Raw genomic sequence first — 25,425 nt, forward strand, 5'->3', positions numbered from 1 at the left:
TAGGATGGCTATAGGATGGCTATAGGAGGACTATAGAATGGCTATAGGATGGCTATAGGATGGCTATAGAATGACTGTAGAATGGTTATAGGATGGCTATAGGATGGCTATAGGATGGCTATAGAATGACTGTAGAATGGTTATAGGATGGCTATAGGAGGACTATAGAACTATAGAATGACTATATGATGGTTACAGGATGGCTATAGGATGACTGTAGAATGGTTATAGTATGTCTATGGAATGACTGTAGAATGGTTGTAGGATGGCTATAGGATGGCTATAGGATGGTTTCTGGATGGTTATAGGATGGCTATAGGAGGACTATAGGATGAGTGGTAATGAGATAGGTTTATGATGTAGAGGGCAGAAGGACAACAAGACAACAGGAGACCCAAAGTCCCTCTCACCAGGGAGGGGTTGCCATGGCCACAGAGAGGGGTCAGGAGGGCGCCCATCAGGGGGTTCATTGGTCCAGAGACAGAGGGGCAGGACAGGGGTGGAGGGGAAGGGGCATCTTTGTGCCTGCTCTCTCGCCCCTTTGTCCCTCATACCATCAGCGGGGGCTGCACCTGGCAACCCTCCCTGGCACTCTGCCAGACCCTTCTTCTCTACACACCCAACACACCACACACACACACACACACACACACACACACACACACACACACACACACACACACACACACACACACACACACACACAACACACACACACACACACACACACACACACACACACACACACACACACACTGCCTGGCCCCAGACGGCTCAGAGAGGAGCAGACATATCTCATCAGATGTGCTAGGCATTCTTGAATATACCTGTGTGTGTGTGTGTGTTTGTGTGTCAGACCTCACATCATCTTCACAACGTATGCACCTAGATACTAGTGGATAGTATACCATATACACATCTGCAGTTAGTAGTAGGAGCCCTACTCATGATACCTGCATGTGACTACTGTAGGTAGCGATTCGTCTTCCCTGAGTGTATGGGATGTGCCAATCTACCACGTATGTGTACGGTGACCTCGATCTAAAATAAGATCTGACTCGCAGACAAACGGTTTGGACCTGGCTTGTGGTCCCCTCCTATCTGTCCAGTTAGCTGTGTGTATACGGGCTGCATGTGTTGTGCACCGTGTATGAACGGTGCACATCTTTAGCCTTGGATTGCTAAGATATCAAGAGCAGAACTCCCCTGCTGCCTCTCTCTCACTTCTCCCACACTCACCCAACAACAGCACATTTCCCTGCCCCTTTCCCCTTCCCTCCTCTTAACTCCCACCTTCTCTTCGCTCACACCCTATCTCCCCCCTCTCTCTCTCTCTCTCTCTCTCTCTCTCTCTCTCTCTCTCTCACACTGCTCTTGAATTTAAGTCCATTATTCTTGTCCACCTCTCACTCTAAGTCCCTGTGCTCTGGCTCCGTTCCTCTTCATAGTGATAGTTGTATAGTGGAGAGGTATGCTCGTTCTGAGTGGACTGCAGTGCTTGCTGCTCCGGCTGACTCTTGGAATACTGGGCCTGGCTTCGTCTCGTCTCTTCACCCACCAGCCTTGCCTGCATTGGCTGACTGACTCACTGGATTTCCCCCTGGCTTTGATGCATCTCTCCTTTGCTGTGTCCCCCTGAGGCTGGTACATCTAGTGTTTCAGAGAGGACTCTACCGTTACCATTCTGTGGATTCTTCTGAAGGATTTTTTTTATCCACCTCTGGGGTTTGTGTGGATTCAACACAGTATATTGGAGAGTGTGTGGGGGTAGTGTGTAAATGTGTGTGAAATGGTGTATATAGCGATGTGTGAATGAGTCAGTAAGTGTGTATGCGCACTGAGAAACAGAAAGAGGAGCACAGATTATGGTCCTGGAATAGATAGACAACCTGCTGGAAAGTAGTGTTGAGGAGGTATCCATGGGACACGTTGTGCTTTGGACCATTATTGGGTCAGGTGGACCCTGAGAGGGAATGCGGTTGCCCTGGATACAGAAGGAGAGGTGAGTTCCTTTGGGGGGAATTTAGGGTTTTGGACTTCCTCCACTCAGGCAGCTAAAGTCGGCTACTCTCTGAGTGTGTCCCAAACTTGGCCAAATGTCTGGGATCCAGACACCAACCAGGCACCAGCCGAGAGCCCCTGGCTCCCTGCCTCTCTCCACTCATCCTCCGTACCGCTCTCCGCTCAGCCTCCTTGGCTCTCGCTCCCCTCTCTCCCCTCCTGCATTCCTGACTCTAGTTCCCCTCTCTCCCCACAGTCTCCCTGCCTCTCTCCGTTCAGCCTCCCTGGCTCTCTCTCCCCTCAGGGCGGATATACAGGAGCAAAAGCCGGTCGGGGGCCAGCCAAACTCTTTCCCCCAAGAACAATCGGCTCCTTTCTCTCCCTCTGCCCCCCCCCCCCCCCCCCCCCCCCGCATAGCGCAGGCAGCGGGGCTGAAATACACTGTGTAACAGTAAATGTGTTCTGCTCACACCCTCACTGCTCTCTTTCCTCTATTGTATTTAGTCACACCTCTCGTTTTGTTGGGCCTCAGGTTAACAGTTGTTTGTATTGATTTGGGATTGGTACCTGTTTGACCTCACTTTTTCATACAACTCTTGGCCTGAAGGAGGGACTTTGTCCGTGTCTTTTTCTATTTGGGGTGTTTTTGACAGTACAGCGACGTCCCTCGTCCCAATGAGTCTCCCTCCCTTTCTACCTCCTCTCTCTCTCTCTCTCTCCCTCTCTCTCCCTCTCTCTCGCTCTCTCTCCCTCTCTCTCGCTCTCTCTCCCTCTCTCTCCTCTCTCTCCTCTCTCTCCCTCTCTCTCGCTCTCTCTCCCTCTCTCTCGCTCTCTCTCTCTCTCTCTCTCGCTCTCTCTCTCTCTCTCTCTCTCTCCCTCTCTCTCCTCTCTCTCTCCTCTCTCTCTCTCTCTCTCTCTCTCTCTCTCTCTCTCTCGCTCTCTCTCTCTCTCTCTCTCTCTCCCTCTCTCTCCTCTCCCTCTCTCTCTCTCTCCCTCCCTCTCTCTCTCTCTCTCTCTCTCTCTCTCCCTCTCTCTCCCTCTCTCTCTCTCTCTCCCTCTCGCTCTCTCTCGCTCTCTCTCGCTCTCTCTCCCTCTCTCTCGCTCTCTCTCCCTCTCTCTCTCTCGTTCTGCTTTTAATCCACAGCTCTTGGCAGGGGGCTGCTTCATGTGGCTTCGTGGCTATTGAAGCTGAAATGAATACAAGTGTCAGGCAGCTAAAGGCTTTTATTAAGAAGCATTGTGGTGTGTGTGGGGAGAGCTCAGAGCTCAGGGCGGATGTGTTGTAGTGCTTCAAAGGGGCCGACAATAGTACCCCTTCAACTGATAGGAGCTTAAGGAGACAATGGGACCCGGCCCCTCCTTCATATCTCAGGACAGGAGTTGAAGTACTTTGCTTCTGCACCCCCCCCCCCACTCTCAATCTGTATGTGCCCGTAGACATGCGTGTGTGTGTGTGTGTTTGACTACGGACCCTACCCTGCCTTTCAATGATGCCATCTCTGCAGTCTCCCTCATTAACATCTAAGTTGCCACTCCTTTAAACACATAACACATATTCATGGGCAAAGCTTCCGCTATGGCAGATTTTCTGTTGTGTATCTATACAAAAGCGTGTCAGACCCGTACAGATCCGTACAGAGAGGTTCCCTGCATAACTTAGACGTAGCTGAGTGTGAGTAGAGTACTCTGTGTGGGAGTCAATGTGGTACTTTTGGTCCCTCTCTTTTCGGCTCTTTTCGGCTCTGGGACCTGGGAGTTGACGAGAGCCCTGCTGTCTTAACACTTCAATAGACCCAGAATTCATGCTCTGCTGTGCTGAGACCATACACTGACTCCTGCACTGATATAGGACTGTGAGCTACTGGGACTCCGATACAGGACTGAGTTATTTGACTGTGATATTTGACTGAGATATAGTATTGTGATATCGGACTGTGATAAAGGACTGTGATATAGCACTGTGATATAGGACTGTGATATAGCACTGAGATATAGGCCTGATATATATCACTGAGATATAGGACTGAGATATAGCACTGAGATATAGCACTGAGATATAGGACTGTGATATAGGACTGTGATAAAGGACTGTGATAAAGGACTGTGATAAAGGACTGTGATGTAGGACTGTGATGTATGACTGTGATGTAGGACTGTGATATAGCACTGTGATATAGCACTGTGATATAGCACTGTGATATAGCACTGAGATATAGCACTGTGATACAGGACTGTGATATAGCACTGAGATATAGCACTGTGATACAGGACTGTGATACAGGACTGAGATATAGCACTGAGATATAGGACTGTGATATAGCACTGAGCTATAGGACTGTGATATAGCACTGTGATATAGGACTGTGATATAGCACTGTGATATAGCACTGTGATATAGGACTGTGATATAGCACTGTGATATAGGCCTGAGAGCTACTGGGACTCAGATACAGGCCTGTGTGTTCATCTGCTCGCCAGTGCTCTGGGACTGTCCCGGAGCTTCGTTATAGAGAGGACTGAGGTGATGTATAAGGGAATGGAAGGCAGGTAGACCCTCCATGGACCTGTATCAACTCTGTCCTCAGAGAGACGAGGGTACGCTCAGAGAATGTGACAGTTTCTAGGATATGTGTCTTAAAAATTAATGACTGCAGCAAAAACCTGTCAAGGCAGCCTGAAGAACAATGTGTGTGTGTGTGTGTGTGTGTGTGTGTGTCTCTGCGGCCTTGAAGGCTTGCTGAGTGGATAATAGAGAAAAATTCAGAATAATATTCCACCTCCCAACACACACACACACACACACACACACACACACACACACACACACACACACACACACACACACACACACACACACACACACACACACACACACACACACACACAGAGGCCTCCAGCTCACCTGTCAGCAGATAGGCCTGTGGATACATGAACTAACCATCTGGCAGGCTCTCCATCCCTCCCATCAGTTAAACGGTCTGTACTGGGACCACACTCCCTGCCTACCCCCCTAAGGTCAAAGGTCAACCCCCTGTGTAAGCCAAGCCTGATGGGGTTGGCTTAGGGGTCAACACTCTAACAGAAACTAAAAGGTAGAGCCAGAGATACAGTGGTTCAGAGTTCAGGTCCACATTAGTCCGGTTGATGACTTCAATATGTCCTGGCCACTGGTGATGAGCCTCGGGGGAACTAGATATGGGGAAGAGCAGCAGATGACCGTGTGCTGGAAGCATGAGGCCACCGACCGTCCATCTCCTGGGGGCCCGGGCCCCACTTGTGTTTTAACATCTTCCTCACTGACCCACAGAGAGACTGGAGCTCCTCAGAACTGCACATGATTGAGTTTCCTCCCCTCTCTCTTTCTCCCTCTGAACCCACCGCCGTACTGCTCATCGATAGAGAGAGGGGAATGGAGAGAGAGAGAGAGAGAGAAAGAGAGATGGAGAGATAGGGAGAGGCAGAGAAAAAAATGGAGGGTGACAGGGAGAAAGAAGGAGAACGACAGACAGAGTCATACTGTATTAGTGAAGGTGGGCCAACAGGGAGGTTACTGAGGTGCTGTAATGAAGTAGGCTACGGTATGTTCACTGAAATAAACGCTGTCAGAGGACTAAGAGGGGAAAGATTTTGATTGCGTGTGTGTGTGTGTGTGTGTGTGTGTGTGTGTGTGTGTGTGTGTGTGTGTGTGTGTGTGTGTGTGTGTGTGTGTGTGTGTGTGTGTGTGTGTGTGTGTGTGTGTGTGTGCGCTTGTGTGGACATTTTTAACTATTCTTGTGGGGACCAGAAGTCCCCACATCAATAGTAAACAAACCAAAATTTGACCAACTGGGGATATTTTGTTTGTCCCCACAAGGTAAATTGCTGTTTCTAGTGGGTTTAGGGTTAAGGATCAGAATTGGTGTTAGAATTACATTAAGGGTTAGGGTTAGGAGCTAGGGTTAGTTTTAGGGTTAGGGTTAAGGTTAGGGTAAGAGTACGGGTTAGGGTTAGGGGTTAAGGAAAATAGGATTTTGAATGGGACTGAATTGTGTCCCCCCCCCCCCCCCCCCCCCCACAAGGTTAGCTGTACAAGACCGTGTGTGCCTGTGTGTGTGCATGTGAGTGTGGAAGTTCATACACTGTGAGCCTGTGAGAATGTGTATTGTACAGTATGTGTGTCACATGCTAGACGCCTGGTAAGCTACTGTCTATACACACACATATCACATTAAGCACCCAATCACTTTGACCAGCCTGTTCATCTGCAGTGCACTTCATTAGTGCTGGCCGGTAATGAGGAGAAGTCAGTTTGGATAGCAGAGACAGAGAGGAATGAGAAGACAAGATGCCATCCCAGCCAGGGTTTGGCACTGCCACAGAGCGGGCGCTTGTGTTGGAGATTAAAGCGGGCATGGCACTGGGCCACCTCACATATCACACCCCACATGTCTTTCAGGGGCCCTCCACCCCTTCCAGCTCCCCCGTCCTCCTCACTCCCTACCCCCATAAAGGTGACCGGGGCTGGGTGTTTGATGGGCCTGGGATGGCGTCCCGTAATGTGAAACGATTACAGCTGGTCTTTATAGAGGTTTTAACAGGAGTGGTCTTGGGCATCAGCCATTAGCCTCTCTGGCTAAAATTACCTCCTGGTGCTAGGAGGGAAGGAGAGGCAGTGATGTACGTTGTCCAGCCTGCTTTTTAACGAGTCCCTCTCTGCTTGGTTATTTTTAGGTTCCAGTGCCACTGTGAGAAGCTTCTTCAGTCCCGTTGGAGCTGAGAGGTGTGCGGTACGACAGACGCAGAACGGGGGAACGCCGCACAACGCCGAAGGCTGACATCCGTTTGGAGAGGAGAGCTAGCTGTCCATTGCTACGACAACAACCAGATCCATTTCAACCCTAGCCGGCCAGGCTAGTGCCAACCCCAGGACACCATGATGATGGCAGTGATGATGATGACGACGTGGGGCTCCCTGCTCCTCGTGGCCTCCCAGGTCTCATCCAGCGGAATCCCCAAGACCAGCGCCTCCTCTTCACCCTCCTCCTCTTCCTCGTCCTCCCCTCGCATGAAGCTCTCCTACAAAGGTAAGGCCCTGCTACCCTCCAGTTCTACAGGCATGTCCTTTTCACAAACACCTTGGATGCGTTTATGAGCATGTGCGGTTAGTGTTGTTCTGGACCGGGCTCACTGGAGCAGTGTTGGGTTCTGTCTCGTGAGTGGCGGCGTCAACGTAAGACGGCAGCTCGATGACGATCAAACCCACACAGTCCAGGCCCTTTTCCTTCATGCTCAGAACACAAATGCAACGAGAGAGAGAGAGAGAGAGGAGAGAGAGAGAGAGAGAGAGAGAGAGAGAGAGAGAGAGAGAGAGATGTAAGTCTAGCAGGAAAGTAGCTACTGTAGTCTTGCTCATATCCAGTGACACAGGCCCAGTTTGGAGCATGGGCCATTAAACCATGGGATATCCCCGTCTCCACGGTTACAGTGGAACACTCACAGGGTTCCCTAGCATAGAGAGGAGATTAGGGATAGGCGTGAGTAGAGGATAGGAAAGGAAAGGAAAGGAGGTTTCACTCCTCTAGATCTTATAAGCCCCACTCAGCCCGGCTGAGACAGCTGATTCTAAAGCTGTAACAAAGACCATTCTGACTACTGAAACCTCTGTCCTGGTCTGACCCTGGCAGTAGAGCCAAATAAAACATTTATATGGACTTGTATAACTTTTGGATAATATTGGGTCTAATTTATCAACATAAGCGTTGGAAAAGTTGCTCTTATGAAAAACACTTAAATGTCATGGCGTATGAAGTTTTGAGTTTAGACATTTTGTGTTGTTTTAACGTGATGTGTGTATAACTCGTCGCTGGTGTGTTGTGTTTCAGAGCTGCAGCAGTTCCACGGCGTGCGCCGGTTCGAGCTGGAGCGTTCCTGCTGTTTCAGCGCCCTGCTGTTGGACGAGGAGAGGGGACGGCTCTTCGTGGGCTCACGCAACTTCCTGCTGTCGCTCAGCCTGGATAATATTGCCAAGCAGGAGCACAAGGTCAGTCTTCCTGTCAGTCAATGAATCAATGAACCGTATGCTTTGTGAATGTGTTCACACGAGCAATAGTGAATGTCATCATTTTGATATTTTCATGATATTAAACAAAAGTTTTGCCATGAATATTTCTGTGTTGTTTGACATACATACGTGGATGGTTCCACGATCCAGTGTGTAAAGAATGTGATGCTATGATAACGTTCAGATGTCTATGTTGTGGTAGATGATGGTATGGATAAGATAGGGCTCTGAGCCACGCTATGTTATGGTGAGTTAGCGGTGATTTAGCACGTCAGAGCTGTGTTGACAGACTGATGGATCTCATCTCACTCTCATCCACTCAGAGCTGAGATTGGGGTCAGGGGTTACCGTGGTGATTTGGGGGGGGGTCACACAATCTCTGATAACCTGTCAACACCTCTCTGACCCACACATGCACATACACGGGCACGCGCTGAGACACACACACACACACACACACACACACACATACGCACACACTGCTGTCCTCTGATGCCTGATGTTTCCCATTACTTGACAGGAAAAGGTTAGTAACTGATTATTTCCGTAGTGGTCCTCTATAATGTTTTGGATGAGGTAACTAGCCTCAGATTTACCAGCACCTGATAGACTGAAAAAGGATAACACACAGACTTTAACACAACCTGTCCATTGACATATGAATCACAGACCATAACATGGACACACACACACGTGGACACATGCGTACACAGACATTCAAACAGACACACAGACACACAGACACACATACAGACGCACAAACACACACACACACACACACACACACACACACACACACAGACACAGACACAAACACACAGATACACACAGACACACACATACAGCTGAAGTCGGAAGTTTACATACACTTTAGACAAATACATTTAAACTCCGTTTTTCACAATTCCTGACATTTAATCCATGTAAAAATTCCCTGTTTTAGGTCAGTTAGGATCACCACTTTATTTTAAGAATGTGAAATGTCAGAATAATAGTAGAGAGAATTATTTATTTAAGCTTATATTTCTTTCAGCACATTCCCAGTGGGTCAGAAGTTCACATACACTCAATTAGTATTTGGTAGCATTGCCTTTAAATTGTTTAACTTGGGTCAAATGTTTTGGGTAGCCTTCCACAAGCTTCCCACAATAAATTGGGTGAATTTTGGCCCAATCCCCCTGACAGAGCAGGTGTAACTGAGTCAGGTTTTGTAGGCCTCCTTGCTCGCACACGCTTTTTCAGTTCTGCCCACACATTTTCTATAGGATTGAGGTCAGGGCTTTGTGATGGTCACTCCAATACCATGACTTTGTTGTCCTTAAGCCATTTTGACACAAATTTGGAAGTATGCTTGGGATCATTGTCCACTTGGAAGACCCATTTGCGACCAAGCTTTAACTAATGTTGCTTCAATATATCCACATAATTTTCTTTCCTCATGATGCCATCTATTTTGTGAAGTGCACCTGTCCCTCCTGCAGCAAAGCACCCCCACAACATGATGCTGCCATCCCCGTGCTTCACGGTTGGGATGGTGTTCTTCGGCTTGCAAGCATCCCCCTTTATCCTCCAAACATAACGATGTTCATTATGGCCAAACAGTTCTATTTTTGTTTCATCAGACCAGTGGACATTTTTCCAAAAAGTACGATCTTTGTCTCCATGTGCAGTTGCAAACCGTAGTCTGGCTTTTTATGGCGGTTTTGGAGCAGTGGCTTCTTCCTTGCTGAGCGGCCTTTCAGGTTATGTCGATATAGGACTCGTTTTACTGTGGATATAGATACTTTTGTACCCGTTTCCTCCAGCATCTTCACAAGGTCCTTTGCTGTTGTTCTGGGATTTATTTGCACCTTTCGCACCAAAGTACGTTCATCTCTAGGAGACAGAACGCGTCTCCTTCCTGAGCGGTATGACGGCTGCGTGGTCCCATGGTGTTTATACTTGCGTACTATTGTTTGTACAGATGAACGTGGAACCTTCAGGCGTTTGGAAATTGCTCCCAAGGATGAACCAGACTTGTGGAGGTCTACAATTTGTTTTCTGAGGTCTTGGCTGATTTCTTTAGATTTTCCCATGATGTCAAGCAAAGAGGCACTGAGTTTGAAGGTAGGCCTTGAAATACATCCGCAGGTACACCTCCAATTGACTGAAATTATGTCAATTAGCCTTTCAGAAGCTTCTAAAGCCATGACATCATTTTCTGGAATTTTCCAAGCTGTTTAAAGGCACAGTCAACTTAGTGTGTGTAAAAGTCTGATCCACTGGAATTGTGATACAGTGAATTATAAGTGAAATAATCTGTCTGTAAACAATTGTTGGAAAATTACTTGTGTCATGCACAAAGTAGATGTCCTAACCGACTCGCCAAAACTGTAGTTTGCTAACAAGAAATTTGTGGAGTGTTGGAAAAATGAGTTTTAATGATTATAACTGACCTAACATGCACCCTTTAACCCCGCACTGTACAGGGTCTGTACGTTCTTGCAGGCCAGAGAAATATGAGTGCAGAGAAGATTGTTTGACTCTGTTGATTTGGTGTGATGTGATTTACAATGTGTTTTCACACTGGAACATGTGGCTTGCTTCCAGTCATTAAAGCTGTTTTCACTCCTGGATGTGTGCTTTTTTACGGCGTGACATGTGGATTCTCAGCTCCACCATGGTGGCAGAGACGGGGAAGAAAAAACAAGAGGTAGTGAGGACGAGAGATGGAGGAGAGAGAGGAGAGATGGAGGAGAGAGAGGAGAGAGAGGAAGGAGGAAAGAGAAAGGATGAGAGAGACAGAGAGGAGGAGAGATAAAGGAGAGAAGAGAGAGGAGAGATAGAGGAGAGAGGGAGGGGAGATAGAGAGGAGAAATAGAGAGGAGGAGAGAGAGATGGAGAGATAGAGGAGGAGAGATTGAGAGATGGAGAGATAGAGGAGAGATAAAGAGGAGGAGAGATAGAAGAGAGGAGAGATAGAGGAGAGATAGAGAGGAGGAGGAAAGCTCCTTTAGAAACATTTCCCTGAGGGTGGCGGGCGGGCCTGTTCCTACTCGAGGTCGCGACCCCAGACATACCTCCATCCTGCTGCCTCCCTTGACCCCTGACCTCTGACCTCTGTGTTTTAGATCTACTGGCCGGCCCCAGTGGACTGGAGGGAGGAGTGTAACTGGGCAGGAAAGGACATCAACGTGAGTAACAAACGCTGATACTATTACTACAATTGAAATACTTTCTTTTCAGCTTTTGAAATACTTTGCTTTCCCAAAGTCCTGTTTATGATGATATTCTGAATCTCACAGAGAGAGACTGTACATCTTGTCCTGTGACACTGAACTAAACCAGCTTCCCAACACCACTCTCGTTCAGTATCACCACCCAGCTAAATCCGCAGTGTATCCAGACACATCTCACACGGATTTCCCAATCCTCCTTTTGTCTTTCACCCAGTCATATAGAGAGGAAGTGGTAGTCACCGCAGTGTGTGCTATGTTCCAGTGAACTACTGTAAAGGGTTGGTAGGCTGGGCTCTTTGTGTTATCTGGCCCTGGGGCCTTAGCACTCCTTCCTCTGGGTGCAGGGCAGGGTAGGGCTCCACTGACCCACCCTACAAAGTCCTCAGGCCACTCAGACCACCCAAATGTACACTTTACACACTCATCTATCTCCCTCACTTAAAGCTAATTGTGTATCAGCATGTGAGTGTGTATGTATGTATTCACATACGGTATATGCATGTTAGTTTGTTTGCGTGGATGTGCTTGGTGGTGTGTGTGTGTGGTGTGTGTGTGTGTGTGTGTGTGTGTGTGTGTGTGTGTGTGTGTGTGTGTGTGTGTGTGTGTGTGTGTGTGTGTGTGTGTGTGTGTGTGTGTGTGTGTGTGTGTGTGTGTAGCTCTGGAGTACAGAAACTCCTCATCAGTCTGATTACACAGCTGGAGGAGACAGACAACGAGCCCCATTCATAGTGCACCACTGGCTCTTGTTTCACCTGAAGAACAGTGTGTGTGTGTGTGTGTGTGTGTGTGTGTGTGTGTGTGTGTGTGTGTGTGTGATGAAAAGAGGTAATACGTATAGGAAATGCAGCAAGTGAAGATATATGCTTTCATTGTATTTCTCTTCCTTTTCCTAATATCATGTGGTGACTGTGGCCATGGCGTCAGTGGGTGTCTGTGACTGTGGCCATGGCGTCAGTGGGTGTCTGTGACTGTGGCCATGGCGTCAGTGGGTGTCTGTGACTGTGGCCATGGCGTCAGTGGGTGTCTGTGACTGTGGCCATGGCGTCAGTGGGTGTCTGTGACTGTGGCCATGGCGTCAGTGGGTGTCTGTGACTGTGTAGCGCGTGCACGCATTCGTCTGTGTGTGTGTATCTGTGTGACTTAGGCAGTGTCAGAGTGAAAGCCATTATCTGGTCTCCTGGGTCTAGGCTCTGTCCTTGGTGTTTAAGTAAAGCCACAGTCTGACTACACTGAGCATCACTGATAGGACGTGGGGGGGTCTGAATGAAACACAGCTGTTTGTCCTCTCTCTCTCTCTCTTTCTCTTTAATTCATTCCTCTAAAAGATTGAGGTGAGGTTCTGATTCATTCTGAAAGGTCTTAGGCTTTATTTGACTTAGGAAAAAAAGGTGGCCTGTGGTATAGACAGTGTGTGTGTGTGTGTGTCTCTGCCTGTCTGCCTGTCTGTCTGTCTCTCTGTGTGACTCCATAACCTCTCAGGGTGGTGTTGAGTTTAGCTGACTATGAGGTCCTTATGTCACATGAGAGATTCACACACACACACACACACACACACACACACACACACACACACACACACACACACACACACACACACACACACACACACACACACACACACACACACACACACACACACACACACACACACACACACACACACACACACACACACCGACCTCACTCTTGACCCTGATTATAGTGACGTGTGTGTCTCTGGAGGGCGGGGGAAGACACAATTGTTACTGTGAATTTGGAAACAAGTTCTCTCTCTTTCTCTCCTTCCCTCTTTTTCTACATGTCACTTTTTCCCCTCATGCTCTCCTGCGCTCGACCGTTCCCAGAGAAACAAAGACACTTATTTATTTTTATGGCCCAGACCAGGAGTCTCTTCGTCCTCTCTCTCTCTCTCTCTCTCTCTCTCCCTCTCTCATCGAGACAAAACAGGCTCCGTTCTCCACGGGATGATTCCTCACAGCCCAATGCCGCCGAAACACCCGGCAGCTCAGCTCATTAAGAGTCAAAGTAATATACGGCTCTCACTTCACACAGCCAGTAAACAGGTCACCAAGGACGAGTTAGATCTGTTTCAACGACTGCTGCCTTTCTGCAAGACTGCTTAGCCTGCAGTCCTAGCCAACAGGTTTGGTGTTGTTAACTTGAAATACTGTCTGGTAAAACATGGGATTCATTTGGCAATTGCTTAGAAGAATGGATGGTACCTGGCTTTGGCGAGATTGTGGAATGGCTAAATAATTTGCCAGCCAAACTGCCAGAAGTAATCTATATGTTTTGTGATTTTTATGATGTTTTGTGATTTGTGATTTTATTTGATTTTTTTTCTCGTTTCGAACTATTTCCTTCTACTGTAAAGTGGTTCCACCTCCATCAAAATGGGAGCAGCCTGCCACTGTGAACCGAATCATTCTTAGCCGTTCACTTTATTAAAGGAGTTTCCTGGATGATTTCTCTACCCTGGTTCTCACAGAGCTCCATTGTACTAAGTCCCTGACTGTCACTCTTACTGTAAAACATTATTGAATTCTCTCCTCCTGTCTCCACCACATTGTTTTCTTGTTCCCTCTATCCCCCTCCTCCCTCCTCCCTATCCTCATATCCACTGTTGCCTTTCTGTCTGACATCAACTGTCCCCTTCGGTATCTTGGTTGTATTACATAGTGATCCTGGTCATCAGTGGACCATGGTTAGTTATGACTGAGTGGCTTCCTGGCAGCGATATCAGCCCAGATGAAAGAGGAGAGGAGAGGAGAGGAGAGGAGAGGAGAGGAGAGGAGAGGAGAGGAGAGGAGAGGAGAGGAGAGGAGAGGAGAGGAGAGGAGAGGAGAGGAGAGGAGAGGAGAGGAGAGGAGAGGAGAGGAGCAAGGTAGAGGAATGAAGAGCAGACCTAAGAAGCCAGGAGCCTGATTCTGACACTGGGAACAGTGACACAATTTCCCCCTCCTCCACCTCTCTCAAAGCCACTTTACTCTACCTTTCTCTCTCTCTCTCTCTCTCTCTCTCTCTCTCTCTCTCTGTCTCTGTCTCTCTCTCGCTCGCTCTTCTCCCTTTGTCACATGGCGACACATCAAGGCTTCCCTCCATCTGCCCACCGGCCCTGTCGGCCTAACCTCGCTCTGCACTCCATGGTCTGTGTGTGTGTGTCACTGGGGTAGGGAGTGTGGGTAGGGTGGGGAGGGTGGGGAGGGTGGGTAGGGTAGGGTAGGGAGTGTGGGTAGGGTAGGGTGGTTTGATGTGGAAAGGATGGCGGGGGGTGCAGTGCATTAAAGATGGGGTGGAGAGGTACCCCCCTTCTTGGATAAACAGAGGCCCTGCTCCTGCTTTGTTTGTCAACAGCTTAATTGGCCCTGACGCCCCCACCCCCCACCCCCTCCCCCCCGCCAGGCTCTGTGGAAGCCCCTCGGTCCAGGCCAGGGCAGCAGGGCTGTGTGTGTCTGGGCTAATGAGGCAGAACTCCGGTTAGCCGGCAGGGCCAGGCTTGGCTGCAGCGTCACTGGGCACACAAAGGTGTCTGTCACTCACTCGGGCGGGGCAGCCAGCCAGGGACATAGACTGAATAAAGAAAACAGAGACATGACTGGTTAACAGAAAATTACATGTTTGAACTGTGGCTCAACATCAAACACTCACAGACAGGCTTAAAGTTTAGTGACACGCACACGCACACACAAACACACACACACTTGTCGATGATACGTGGACTACTCAGTGTGTTATATTTAGTGAGGTGAAAAGGCTCCTCAGATATTTTTCCTCTCAGCATAAAACCCCTAGCTGAAGGATACAGGCTTTATAAACCTTCAGATTGACCTAGAGGGACACTGACACTGGCTGATCACAGAGAACAGGACTGAATCAGACACAAAGCTCATGTATTTACAGACAAGGAGTGGATCCAGTTAATAGCAGGACTTGGGCAAACAGAGACACTGACAGAAAGAGCAGTCGACACACACGAGCGAGAGAAGAGATATCTCCACGGTGTAGTGTCAGATCCCTCTGTAAACCTCGTCTCCGCTGTTCCCCGGGGGTCCAGAGGGATGAGGGGTGAAACCTGACCCTGGAGAGACGGATGTGATGTGTGTGTGTGCGTTCGTACGTTCTGTGTGTGTCTCTGTGTGTGTGGTTCAGTAGCTGGGGTCTGGGGGGGGGGGGGGGGGGGGGAGGGGACTCCACACGCTGGAACCAATGACCTGCTCTGAGAAACAGAGAGTGAAAAAGAAAGAGGGGAATGTTGGGCTGGATGGCCCCATGGATAATTACATTAGGGGAGTGGAAAACAGAACAGCTGGTGCCGCGCTGAGGGACAGAATGAAGGGGAGAGGGTAGAAGGAGGGGGGTGGTTGTTAACCTCTCTGAATGTCTCAATCAGAGGTAAAGGCCTTGGTCAGTCTGGTAGGGCTAAATGGGAGTGTATGGGGTAAGATGAGGTAATTAAACCTCTCCTCCTTAGCCCTCCCTGTGTGTGGCTCAGTCACAACGTGTAACTCAGTGCCCATTGAGCTGTGTGTTCCACCCTGCCTACCCTCTCTGCTCTGGGCCCGTGGAGCCAACTTTCTAGGAACCCTGGTATGCTCCAGCGAGGGGCCATTTTGGGGGCGACAGGCAGTGAGGGGTAGTCACTGTGAGGTGTAGTCACCGTCAGGGATAGTCACCGTGAGGGGTAGTCACCGTCAGGGGTAGTCTCGCTGTCAAGGGGTAGTCACCGTGACGGGTAGTCACCGTGAGGGGTAGTCACCGTCAGGGGTAGTCACCGTGAGGGGTAGTCACCGTGAGGGGTAGTCACCGTGAGGGGTAGTCACCGTCAGGAGTTGTCACTGTCAGGGGTAGTCAATGTGAGGGGTAGTCACTGTCAGGGGTAGTCACTGTCAGGGGTAGTCACCGTGAGGGGTAGTCACTGTCAGGGGTAGTCACTGTCAGGAGTTGTCACTGTCAGGGGTAGTCAATGTGAGGGGTAGTCACCGTGAGGGGTAGTCACCGTCAGGAGTTGTCACTGTCAGGGGTAGTCAATGTGAGGTGTAGTCACCGTCAGGGATAGTCACCGTGAGGGTAGTCACCGTCAGGGGTAGTCACCGTGAGGGGTAGTCACCGTCAGGGGTAGTCACCGTCAGGGGTAGTCACCGTCAGGGGTAGTCACCGTCAGGGGTAGTCACCGTGAGGGGTAGTCACTGTGAGGGGTAGTCACCGTCAGGGGTAGTCACTGTGAGGGGTAGTCACCGTGAGGGGTAGTCAACGTGAGGGGTAGTCACCATTAGGGGTAGTCACCGTCAGGAGTTGTCACTGTCAGGGGTAGTGAATGTGAGGGGTAGTCACTGTCAGGGGTAGTCACTGTCAGGGGTAGTCACCGTGAGGGGTAGTCACCGTCAGGGGTAGTCACTGTCAGGAGTTGTCACTGTCAGGGGTAGTCAATGTGAGGGGTAGTCACCGTGAGGGGTAGTCACCGTCAGGAGTTGTCACTGTCAGGGGTAGTCACTGTCAGGGGTAGTCACCATCAGGTGTAGTCACTGTCAGGGGTAGTGAATGTGAGGGGTAGTCACCGTCAGGCGTAGTCACCGTCAGGCGTAGTCACCGTCAGGGGTAGTCACCGTCAGGCGTAGTCACCGTCAGGTGTAGTCACCGTCAAGGGTAGTCACTGTCAGGGGTAGTCAATGTGAGGTGTAGTCACCGTCAGGGATAGTCACCGTGAGGGGTAGTCACCGTGAGGGGTAGTCACAGTCAGGGGTAGTTACCGTGAGAGGTAGTCACCGTGAGGGGTAGTCACCGTCAGGGGTAGTCACCGTCAGGGGTAGTCTCGCTGTCAAGGGGTAGTCACCGTGACGGGTAGTCACCGTGAGGGGTAGTCACCGTCAGGGGTAGTCACCGTGAGGGGTAGTCACCGTGAGAGGTAGTCACCGTGAGGGGTAGTCACCGTCAGGAGTTGTCACTGTCAGGGGTAGTCAATGTGAGGGGTAGTCACTGTCAGGGGTAGTCACTGTCAGGGGTAGTCACCGTGAGGGGTAGTCACTGTCAGGGGTAGTCACTGTCAGGAGTTGTCACTGTCAGGGGTAGTAAATGTGAGGGGTAGTCACCGTGAGGGGTAGTCACCGTCAGGAGTTGTCACTGTCAGGGGTAGTCAATGTGAGGTGTAGTCACCGTCAGGGATAGTCACCGTGAGGGTAGTCACCGTCAGGGGTAGTCACCGTGAGGGGTAGTCACCGTCAGGGGTAGTCACCGTGAGGGGTAGTCACTGTGAGGGGTAGTCACCGTCAGGGGTAGTCACTGTGAGGGGTAGTCACCATGAGGGGTAGTCACCGTGAGGGGTAGTCACCATTAGGGGTAGTCACCGTCAGGAGTTGTCACTGTCAGGGGTAGTGAATGTGAGGGGTAGTCACTGTCAGGGGTAGTCACTGTCAGGGGTAGTCACCGTGAGGGGTAGTCACCGTCAGGGATAGTCACTGTCAGGAGTTGTCACTGTCAGGGGTAGTCAATGTGAGGGGTAGTCACCGTGAGGGGTAGTCACCGTCAGGAGTTGTCACTGTCAGGGGTAGTCACGGTCAGGGGTAGTCACCGTGAGGGGTAGTCACCGTCAGGAGTTGTCACTGTCAGGGGTAGTCACTGTCAGGGGTAGTCACCATCAGGTGTAGTCACTGTCAGGGGTAGTGAATGTGAGGGGTAGTCACCGTCAGGCGTAGTCACCGTCAGGCGTATTCACCGTCAGGGGTAGTCACCGTCAGGCGTAGTCACCGTCAGGTGTAGTCACCGTCAAGGGTAGTCACTGTCAGGGGTAGTCAATGTGAGGGGTAGTCACCGTCAGGCGTAGTCACCGTCAGGGGTAGTCACCGTCAGGGGTAGTCACCGTCAGGCGTAGTCACCGTGATGGGTAGTCACCGTCAGGGGTAGACACTGTGAGGTGTAGTCACCGTCAGGGATAGTCACCGTCAGGGGTAGTCACCGTCAGGGGTAGTCACCGTCAGGGGTAGTCACCGTCAGGGGTAGTCACCGTCAGGAGTTGTCACTGTCAGGGGTAGTCAATGTGAGGGGTAGTCACTGTCAGGGGTAGTCCCTGTCAGGGGTAGTCACCGTGAGGGGTAGTCACCTTCAGGGGTAGTTACCGTGAGGGGTAGTCACCGTGAGGGTTAGTCACCGTCAGGGGTAGTCACCGTCAGGGGTAGTCACCGTCAGGGGTAGTCACCGTCAGGAGTTGTCACTGTCAGGGGTAGTCAATGTGAGGGGTAGTCCCTGTCAGGGGTAGTCACCGTGAGGGGTAGTCACCGTGAGGGGTAGTCACCGTCAGGGGTAGTCACTGTCAGGAGTTGTCACTGTCAGGGGTAGTCAATGTGAGGGGTAGTCACCGTGAGGGGTAGTCACCGTCAGGAGTTGTCACTGTCAGGGGTAGTCAATGTGAGGTGTAGTCACCGTCAGGGATAGTCACCGTGAGGGGTAGTCACCATCAGGGGTAGTCACCGTGAGGGGTAGTCACCGTCAGGGGTAGTCACCGTCAGGGGTAGTCACCGTGAGGGGTAGTCACCGTCAGGGGTAGTCACCGTCAGGGGTAGTCACCGTCAGGGGTAGTCACCGTGAGGGGTAGTCACCATGAGGGGTAGTCACCATGAGGGGTAGTCACTGTCAGGAGTTGTCACTGTCAGGGGTAGTCAATGTGAGTGCTAGTCACTGTCATGGGTAGTCACTGTCAGGTGAAGTCACCGTGAGGGGTAGTCACCGTCAGGGGTAGAGACTGTGAGGTGTAGTCACCGTCAGGGATAGTCACCGTGAGGGGTAGTCACCGTCAGGCGTAGTCACCGTCAGGGGTAGTCACTGTCAGGGGTAGTCACCGTCAGGCGTAGTCACCGTGAGGGGTAGTCACCGTCAGGGGTAGACACTGTGAGGTGTAGTCACCGTCAGGGATAGTCACCGTGAGGGGTAGTCACCGTCAGGGGTAGTCACCGTCAGGGGTAGTCACCGTCAGGGGTAGTCACCGTCAGGAGTTGTCACTGTCAGGGGTAGTCAATGTGAGGGGTAGTCACTGTCAGGGGTAGTCCCTGTCAGGGGTAGTCACCGTGAGGGGTAGTCACCTTCAGGGGTAGTTACCGTGAGGGGTAGTCACCGTGAGGGGTAGTCACCGTGAGGGGTAGTCACCGTCAGGGGTAGTCACCGTCAGGGGTAGTCACCGTCAGGAGTTGTCACTGTCAGGGGTAGTCAATGTGAGGGGTAGTCCCTGTCAGGGGTAGTCACCGTGAGGGGTAGTCACCGTGAGGGGTAGTCACCGTCAGGGGTAGTCACTGTCAGGAGTTGTCACTGTCAGGGGTAGTCAATGTGAGGGGTAGTCACCGTGAGGGGTAGTCACCGTCAGGAGTTGTCACTGTCAGGGGTAGTCAATGTGAGGTGTAGTCACCGTCAGGGATAGTCACCGTGAGGGGTAGTCACCATCAGGGGTAGTCACCGTGAGGGGTAGTCACCGTGAGGGGTAGTCACCGTCAGGGGTAGTCACCGTCAGGGGTAGTCACTGTGAGGGGTAGTCACCGTCAGGGGTAGTCACCGTCAGGGGTAGTCACCGTGAGGGGTAGTCACCGTGAGGGGTAGTCACCATGAGGGGTAGTCACTGTCAGGAGTTGTCACTGTCAGGGGTAGTCAATGTGAGGGGTAGTCACTGTCAGGGGTAGTCACTGTCAGGTGAAGTCACCGTGAGGGGTAGTCACCGTCAGGGGTAGTCACCGTGAGGGGGAGTCACCGTGAGGGGGAGTCACCGTCAGGGGTAGTCACCGTCAGGAGTTGTCACCGTCAGGGGTAGTCAACGTGAGGGGTAGTCACCGTGAGGGGTAGTCACCGTCAGGGGTAGTCACCGTGAGGGGTAGTCACCGTCAGGGGTAGTCACTGTCAGGAGTTGTCACCGTCAGGGGTAGTCAACGTGAGGGGTAGTCACCGTGAGGGGTAGTTACCGTCAGGAGTTGTCACCGTCAGGGGTAGTCAATGTGAGGTGTAGTCACTGTCAGGGGTAGTCACCGTGAGGGGTAGTCACCGTCAGGGGTAGTCACTGTCAGGAGTTGTCACTGTCAGGGGTAGTCAATGTGAGGGGTAGTCACCGTGAGGGGTAGTGACCGTCAGGAGTTGTCACTGTCAGGGGTAGTCACTGTCAGGGGTAGTCAATGTGAGGGGTAGTCACTGTCAGGGGTAGTCACTGTCAGGGGAAGTCACCGTGAGGGGTAGTCACCGTCAGGGGTAGTCACCGTCAGGAGTTGTCACTGTCAGGGGTAGTCAATGTGAGGTGTAGTCACCGTCAGGAGTTGTCACTGTCAGGGGTAGTCAATGTGAGGTGTAGTCACTGTCAGGGGTAGTCACTGTCAGGGGTAGTCACCGTGAGGGGTAGTCACCATCAGGGGTAGTCACTGTCAGGAGTTGTCACTGTCAGGGGTAGTCAATGTGAGGGGTAGTCACCGTGAGGGGTAGTCACCGTCAGGAGTTGTCACTGTCAGGGGTAGTCACTGTCAGGGGTAGTCACCGTGAGGGTAGTCACCGTCAGGAGTTGTCACTGTCAGGGGTAGTCACTGTCAGGGGTAGTCACCATCAGGCGTAGTCACTGTCAGGGGTAGTCACTGTCAGGGGTAGTCACCGTCAGGCGTAGTCACCGTCAGGCGTAGTCACCGTCAGGCTTGGTCACCGTCAAGGGTAGTCACTGTCAGGGGTAATCAGTGTGAGGGGTAGTCACCGTCAGGCGTAGTCACTGTCAGGGGTAGTCACTGTCAGGGGTAGTCACCGTCAGGCGTAGTCAATGTGAGGGGTAGTCACCGTCAGGCTTGGTCACCGTCAAGGGTAGTCACTGTCAGGGGTAATCAATGTGAGGGGTAGTCACCGTCAGGCGTAGTCACTGTCAGGGGTAGTCACTGTCAGGGGTAGTCACCGTCAGGCGTAGTCACCGTGAGGGGTAGTCACCGTCAGGGGTAGTCACCGTGAGGGGTAGTCACCATGAGGGGTAGTCACCGTGAGGGGTAGTCACCATGAGGGGTAGTCACCGTCAGGAGTTGTCACTGTCAGGGGTAGTCAATGTGAGGGGTAGTCATTGTCAGGGGTAGTCACTGTCAGGGGAAGTCACCGTGAGGGGTAGTCACCGTCAGGGATAGTCACCGTGAGGGGTAGTCACCATCAGGGGTAGTCACCGTCAGGAGTTGTCACTGTCAGGGGTAGTCAATGTGAGGGGTAGTCACCGTGAGGGGTAGTCACTGTCAGGAGTTGTCACTGTCAGGGGTAGTCAGTGTGAGGTGTAGTCACTGTCAGGGGTAGTCACTGTCAGGGGTACTCACCGTGAGGGGTAGTCACCGTCAGGGGTAGTCACTGTCAGGAGTTGTCACTGTCAGGGGTAGTCAATGTGAGGGGTAGTCACCGTCAGGAGTTGTCACTGTCAGGGGTAGTCACTGTCAGGGGTAGTCACCGTGAGAGGTAGTCACCGTCAGGAGTTGTCACTGTCAGGGGTAGTCACTGTCAGGGGTAGTCTCCATCAGGCGTAGTCACTGTCAGGGGTAGTCACTGTCAGGGGTAGTCACCGTCAGGCGTAGTCACCGTCAGGCGTAGTCACCATCAGGCTTGGTCACCGTCAAGGGTAGTCACTGTCAGGGGTAGTCAATGTGAGGGGTAGTCACCGTCAGGCGTAGTCACTGTCAGGGGTAGTCACTGTGAGGGGTAGTCACTGTGAGGGGTAGTCACTGTGAGGGGTAGTCACTGTCAGGCGTAGTCACCGTCAGGCGTAGACACTGTCAGGGGTAGTCACTGTCAGGGGTAGTCACCGTCAGGCGTAGTCACCGTGAGGGGTAGTCACTGTCAGGGGTAGTCACCGTGAGGGGTAGTCACCGTCAGGGGTAGTCACCGTCAGGGGTAGTCACCGTGAGGGGTAGTCACCATGAGGGGTAGTCACCGTGAGGGGTAGTCACCATGAGGGGTAGTCACCGTCAGGAGTTGTCACTGTCAGGGGTAGTCAATGTGAGGGGTAATCACTGTCAGGGGTAGTCACCGTGAGGGGTAGTCACCATGAGGGGTAGTCACCATGAGGGGTAGTCACCGTCAGGAGTTGTCACTGTCAGTGGAAGTCACCGTGAGGGGTAGTCACCGTCAGGGATAGTCACCGTGAGGGGTAGTCACCGTCAGGGGTAGTCACCGTCAGGTGTTGTCACTGTAAGGGGTAGTCAATGTGAGGGGTAGTCACCGTGAGGGGTAGTCACCGTCAGGGGTAGACACTGTCAGGAGTTGTCACTGTCAGGGGTAGTCAATGTGTGGTGTAGTCACTGTCAGGGGTAGTCACTGTCATGGGTAGTCACCGTGAGGGGTAGTCACCGTCAGGGGTAGTCACTGTCAGGAGTTGTCACTGTCAGGGGTAGTCAATGTGAGGGGTAGTCACCGTCAGGAGTTGTCACTGTCAGGAGTTGTCACTGTCAGGGGTAGTCACTGTCAAGGGTAGTCACTGTCAGGGGTAGTCACTGTCAGGCGTAGTCACCGTCAGGCGTAGTCACCATCAGGCTTGGTCACCGTCAAGGGTAGTCACTGTCAGGGGTAGTCAATGTGAGGGGTAGTCACCGTCAGGCGTAGTCACTGTCAGGGGTAGTCACTGTCAGGGGTAGTCACTGTCAGGGGTAGTCACCGTCAGGCGTAGTCAATGTGAGCGGTAGTCACCGTCAGGCGTAGTCACCGTCAGGCATAGTCACCGTCAGGGGTAGTCACTGTCAGGGGTAGTCACTGTCAGGGGTCGTCACCGTCAGGCGTAGTCACCGTGAGGGGTAGTCACTGTCAGGGGTAGTCACTGTCAGTGGTAGTCACCGTCAGGCGTAGTCACCGTGAGGGGTAGTCACCGTCAGGCGTAGTCACCGTCAGGCATAGTCACCGTGAGGGGTAGTCACTGTCAGGGGTAGTCACCGTCAGGGGTAGTCACCGTCAGGGGTAGTCACCGTCAGGCGTAGTCACCGTGAGGGGTAGTCAGTGTGCCCAGGATCCCCTCTCGGCTGCTCCCTTCTGCTCCTTTTTAGGTCTGCTCGTCATTCCTCTGACTTGCTCCTCTCCTCTCCCCTCTTCTCTTCCTCTTCCCCTCGCTCCTCTTCTCCTCTCATTTCCCCTTCTCTCCTCTCTCCTCTCCTCTCCTCTCCTCTCCTCTCCTCTCCTCTCCTCTCCTCTCCTCTCCTCTCCTCTTCCTCTCTTCTTTCTCGTCTTCTCTCTTCTATACTTTTCTCCTCTTCTCTTCTCTCCTCTTCTCTCTCCTCTTCTCCTCTCATTTCCTCTCTCCTCTCCTCTTCCTCTACTTTTCTCCTCTTCTTTCCTCTTCCCCTTCTCTCATTTCCTCTTCTTTCCTCTCCTCTCCACAATGTGGTGAAGACAGGAGGAGAGAACACAATCATGTTTTACAGGCAGACAGTGTACGATATGTGAAGAATGCGCGTCATTAAATGCGTTGTGAGGGTGTAACGTCAAACTTTAACAAGGGGCTGCTAGCAACTGACGGGAGAAGGGACATTGTTAAACCGCTGTGTTCGGATGTGTTCGCATTGCAGACAGACTGTGTGAACTATGTGAAGATGGTCCACCACTACAACCGCACCCACCTGTACACCTGTGGAACCGGCGCCTTCCATCCCACCTGCGCCTTCGTAGAGGTGGGACAGAAGATGGAGGTAAGAGACACACACACACACACACCTCCAGCTCATCTGTCCTTGTACTATTCCCTGGCTTTCTTTGTTTCATCCACACAGTAGAGACCATGTATGAGCAGCTATCTGAGCACCCGCTGTGTGTCTACGGCTGTACTCTGCCCTGTAACCCCATCTCCTCCTTTCTCTCTCGCCTTCCAGGACCACGTGTTCAGGATCGACCCGTCCAAGATGGAGGATGGGAAAGGGAAGAGTCCATACGACCCCCGTCACCCTGCAGCCTCGGTGCTGATAGGTGAGCCCAGCCTCTCAGTCCCCGTCTCTGACGGGGTTGGTGGAAGTTGCTGATAGAGGGTCAAGTATTTTTCATCCTCCTAACGGTTTAGAATGGGAAGTAGCCAGGTTAATCTGATCCTAGATCAGAGGTCCCTTTGGTGGTTCTAAATGGCACTGCAGTCACTTACACAAGTAGCATCGCAACTTCATGTTGTCCATAGCAACCTCATGTTGTCATCCTCTCCTCCCGTCTCCAAGGTGACGAGCTGTATGCGGGCGTGGCCACTGACCTCATGGGTAGAGACTTCACCATCTTCCGCAGTCTGGGAGGACGACCGTCCATTCGCACCGAACAACACGACTCACGCTGGCTCAATGGTGTGTGTGTGTGTGTGTGTGTGTGTGTGTGTGTGTGTGTTGCACCATACACATTCTGCAAAAACTATCAGCATAAAAACATTCTGTAAATGTTGATCTGTTTGTCCAATTAGCATCATCGTTCTTCACACTGCCCTCCAATTGCAGATCCTTTCTATTCCATGCTATGTGACGCACCCCGACATTATTACTGAAAGAGAAAGAGTGTGTGTGTGTGAACTGTATGTCAAAGTGTGTGTGTACCTATATAAGTTAGTGTCGAGGATACTTTTCGGAAAATTCCTATGAGAGCACATTTGTCAGCATATCTCGACCCGTGTCTGATTGTGTCTGTACCATGCGGTAACATTTTCTATGAGACACACATATAATGCCTCATGTACAGTGCATTTGGAAAGTATTCAGACCCTTTGCTATGAGACTCGAAATTGAGCTCAGGCGCATCCTGTCTCCATTGATCATCCTTGAGATGTTTCTACAACTTGATTGGAGTCCACCTGTAGTAAATTCAATTGATTGGACATGATTTGGAAAACACACCTGTCTATAAAAGGTTCCACAGTTGACAGTGTATGTCAGAACAAAAACAAATCCATGAGGTCGAAGGAATTGTCCGTAGAGCTCCAAGACAGCTCTGGAGTTCTAGAGTTCCTCTGTGGAGATGGGAGAACCTTCCAGAAGGACAACCATCTCTGCAGCACTCCACCAATCAGGCCTTTATGGTAGAGTGGCCAGACGGAAGCCACTCCTCTGTAAAAGGCACCTAAAGACTCTCAGACCATGAGAAACAAGATTCTCTGGTCTGATGAAACCAAGACCTCTTTGGCCTGAATGCCAAGCGTCACATCTGGAGGAAACCTGGCACCATCCCTACAGTGAAGCATGGTGGTGG

General features: G+C 51.3%; 1 protein-coding gene across 4 annotated transcripts in view; it reads left to right on the forward strand.

Moving 5' to 3' along the window:
* LOC106572278 (semaphorin-3B) overlaps window positions 1-25,425 on the forward strand; it is a 69,338-nt gene that overhangs the window by 35,931 nt on the left and 7,982 nt on the right. For 2 of the 4 annotated variants that reach the window (XM_045695976.2, XM_014146333.3), the window contains 6 exons: window positions 6,712-7,064; window positions 7,863-8,020; window positions 11,152-11,214; window positions 23,781-23,900; window positions 24,081-24,174; window positions 24,414-24,533. In XM_045695976.2, coding sequence (XP_045551932.1) covers window positions 6,914-7,064; window positions 7,863-8,020; window positions 11,152-11,214; window positions 23,781-23,900; window positions 24,081-24,174; window positions 24,414-24,533 — 706 coding nt within the window. In that variant the 5' untranslated portion in view covers window positions 6,712-6,913. Of the gene's footprint in view, window positions 1-1,389; window positions 1,726-1,774; window positions 2,003-6,711; window positions 7,065-7,862; window positions 8,021-11,151; window positions 11,215-23,780; window positions 23,901-24,080; window positions 24,175-24,413; window positions 24,534-25,425 lie in introns of those variants that run through there. The other 2 variants (XM_045695977.2, XM_045695978.2) reach the window with 2 other exon arrangements.

This window comes from Salmo salar, chromosome 15, assembly GCF_965601325.2.
Source record: "Salmo salar chromosome 15, fSalSal1, whole genome shotgun sequence".
NCBI lineage: Eukaryota > Metazoa > Chordata > Actinopteri > Salmoniformes > Salmonidae > Salmo > Salmo salar.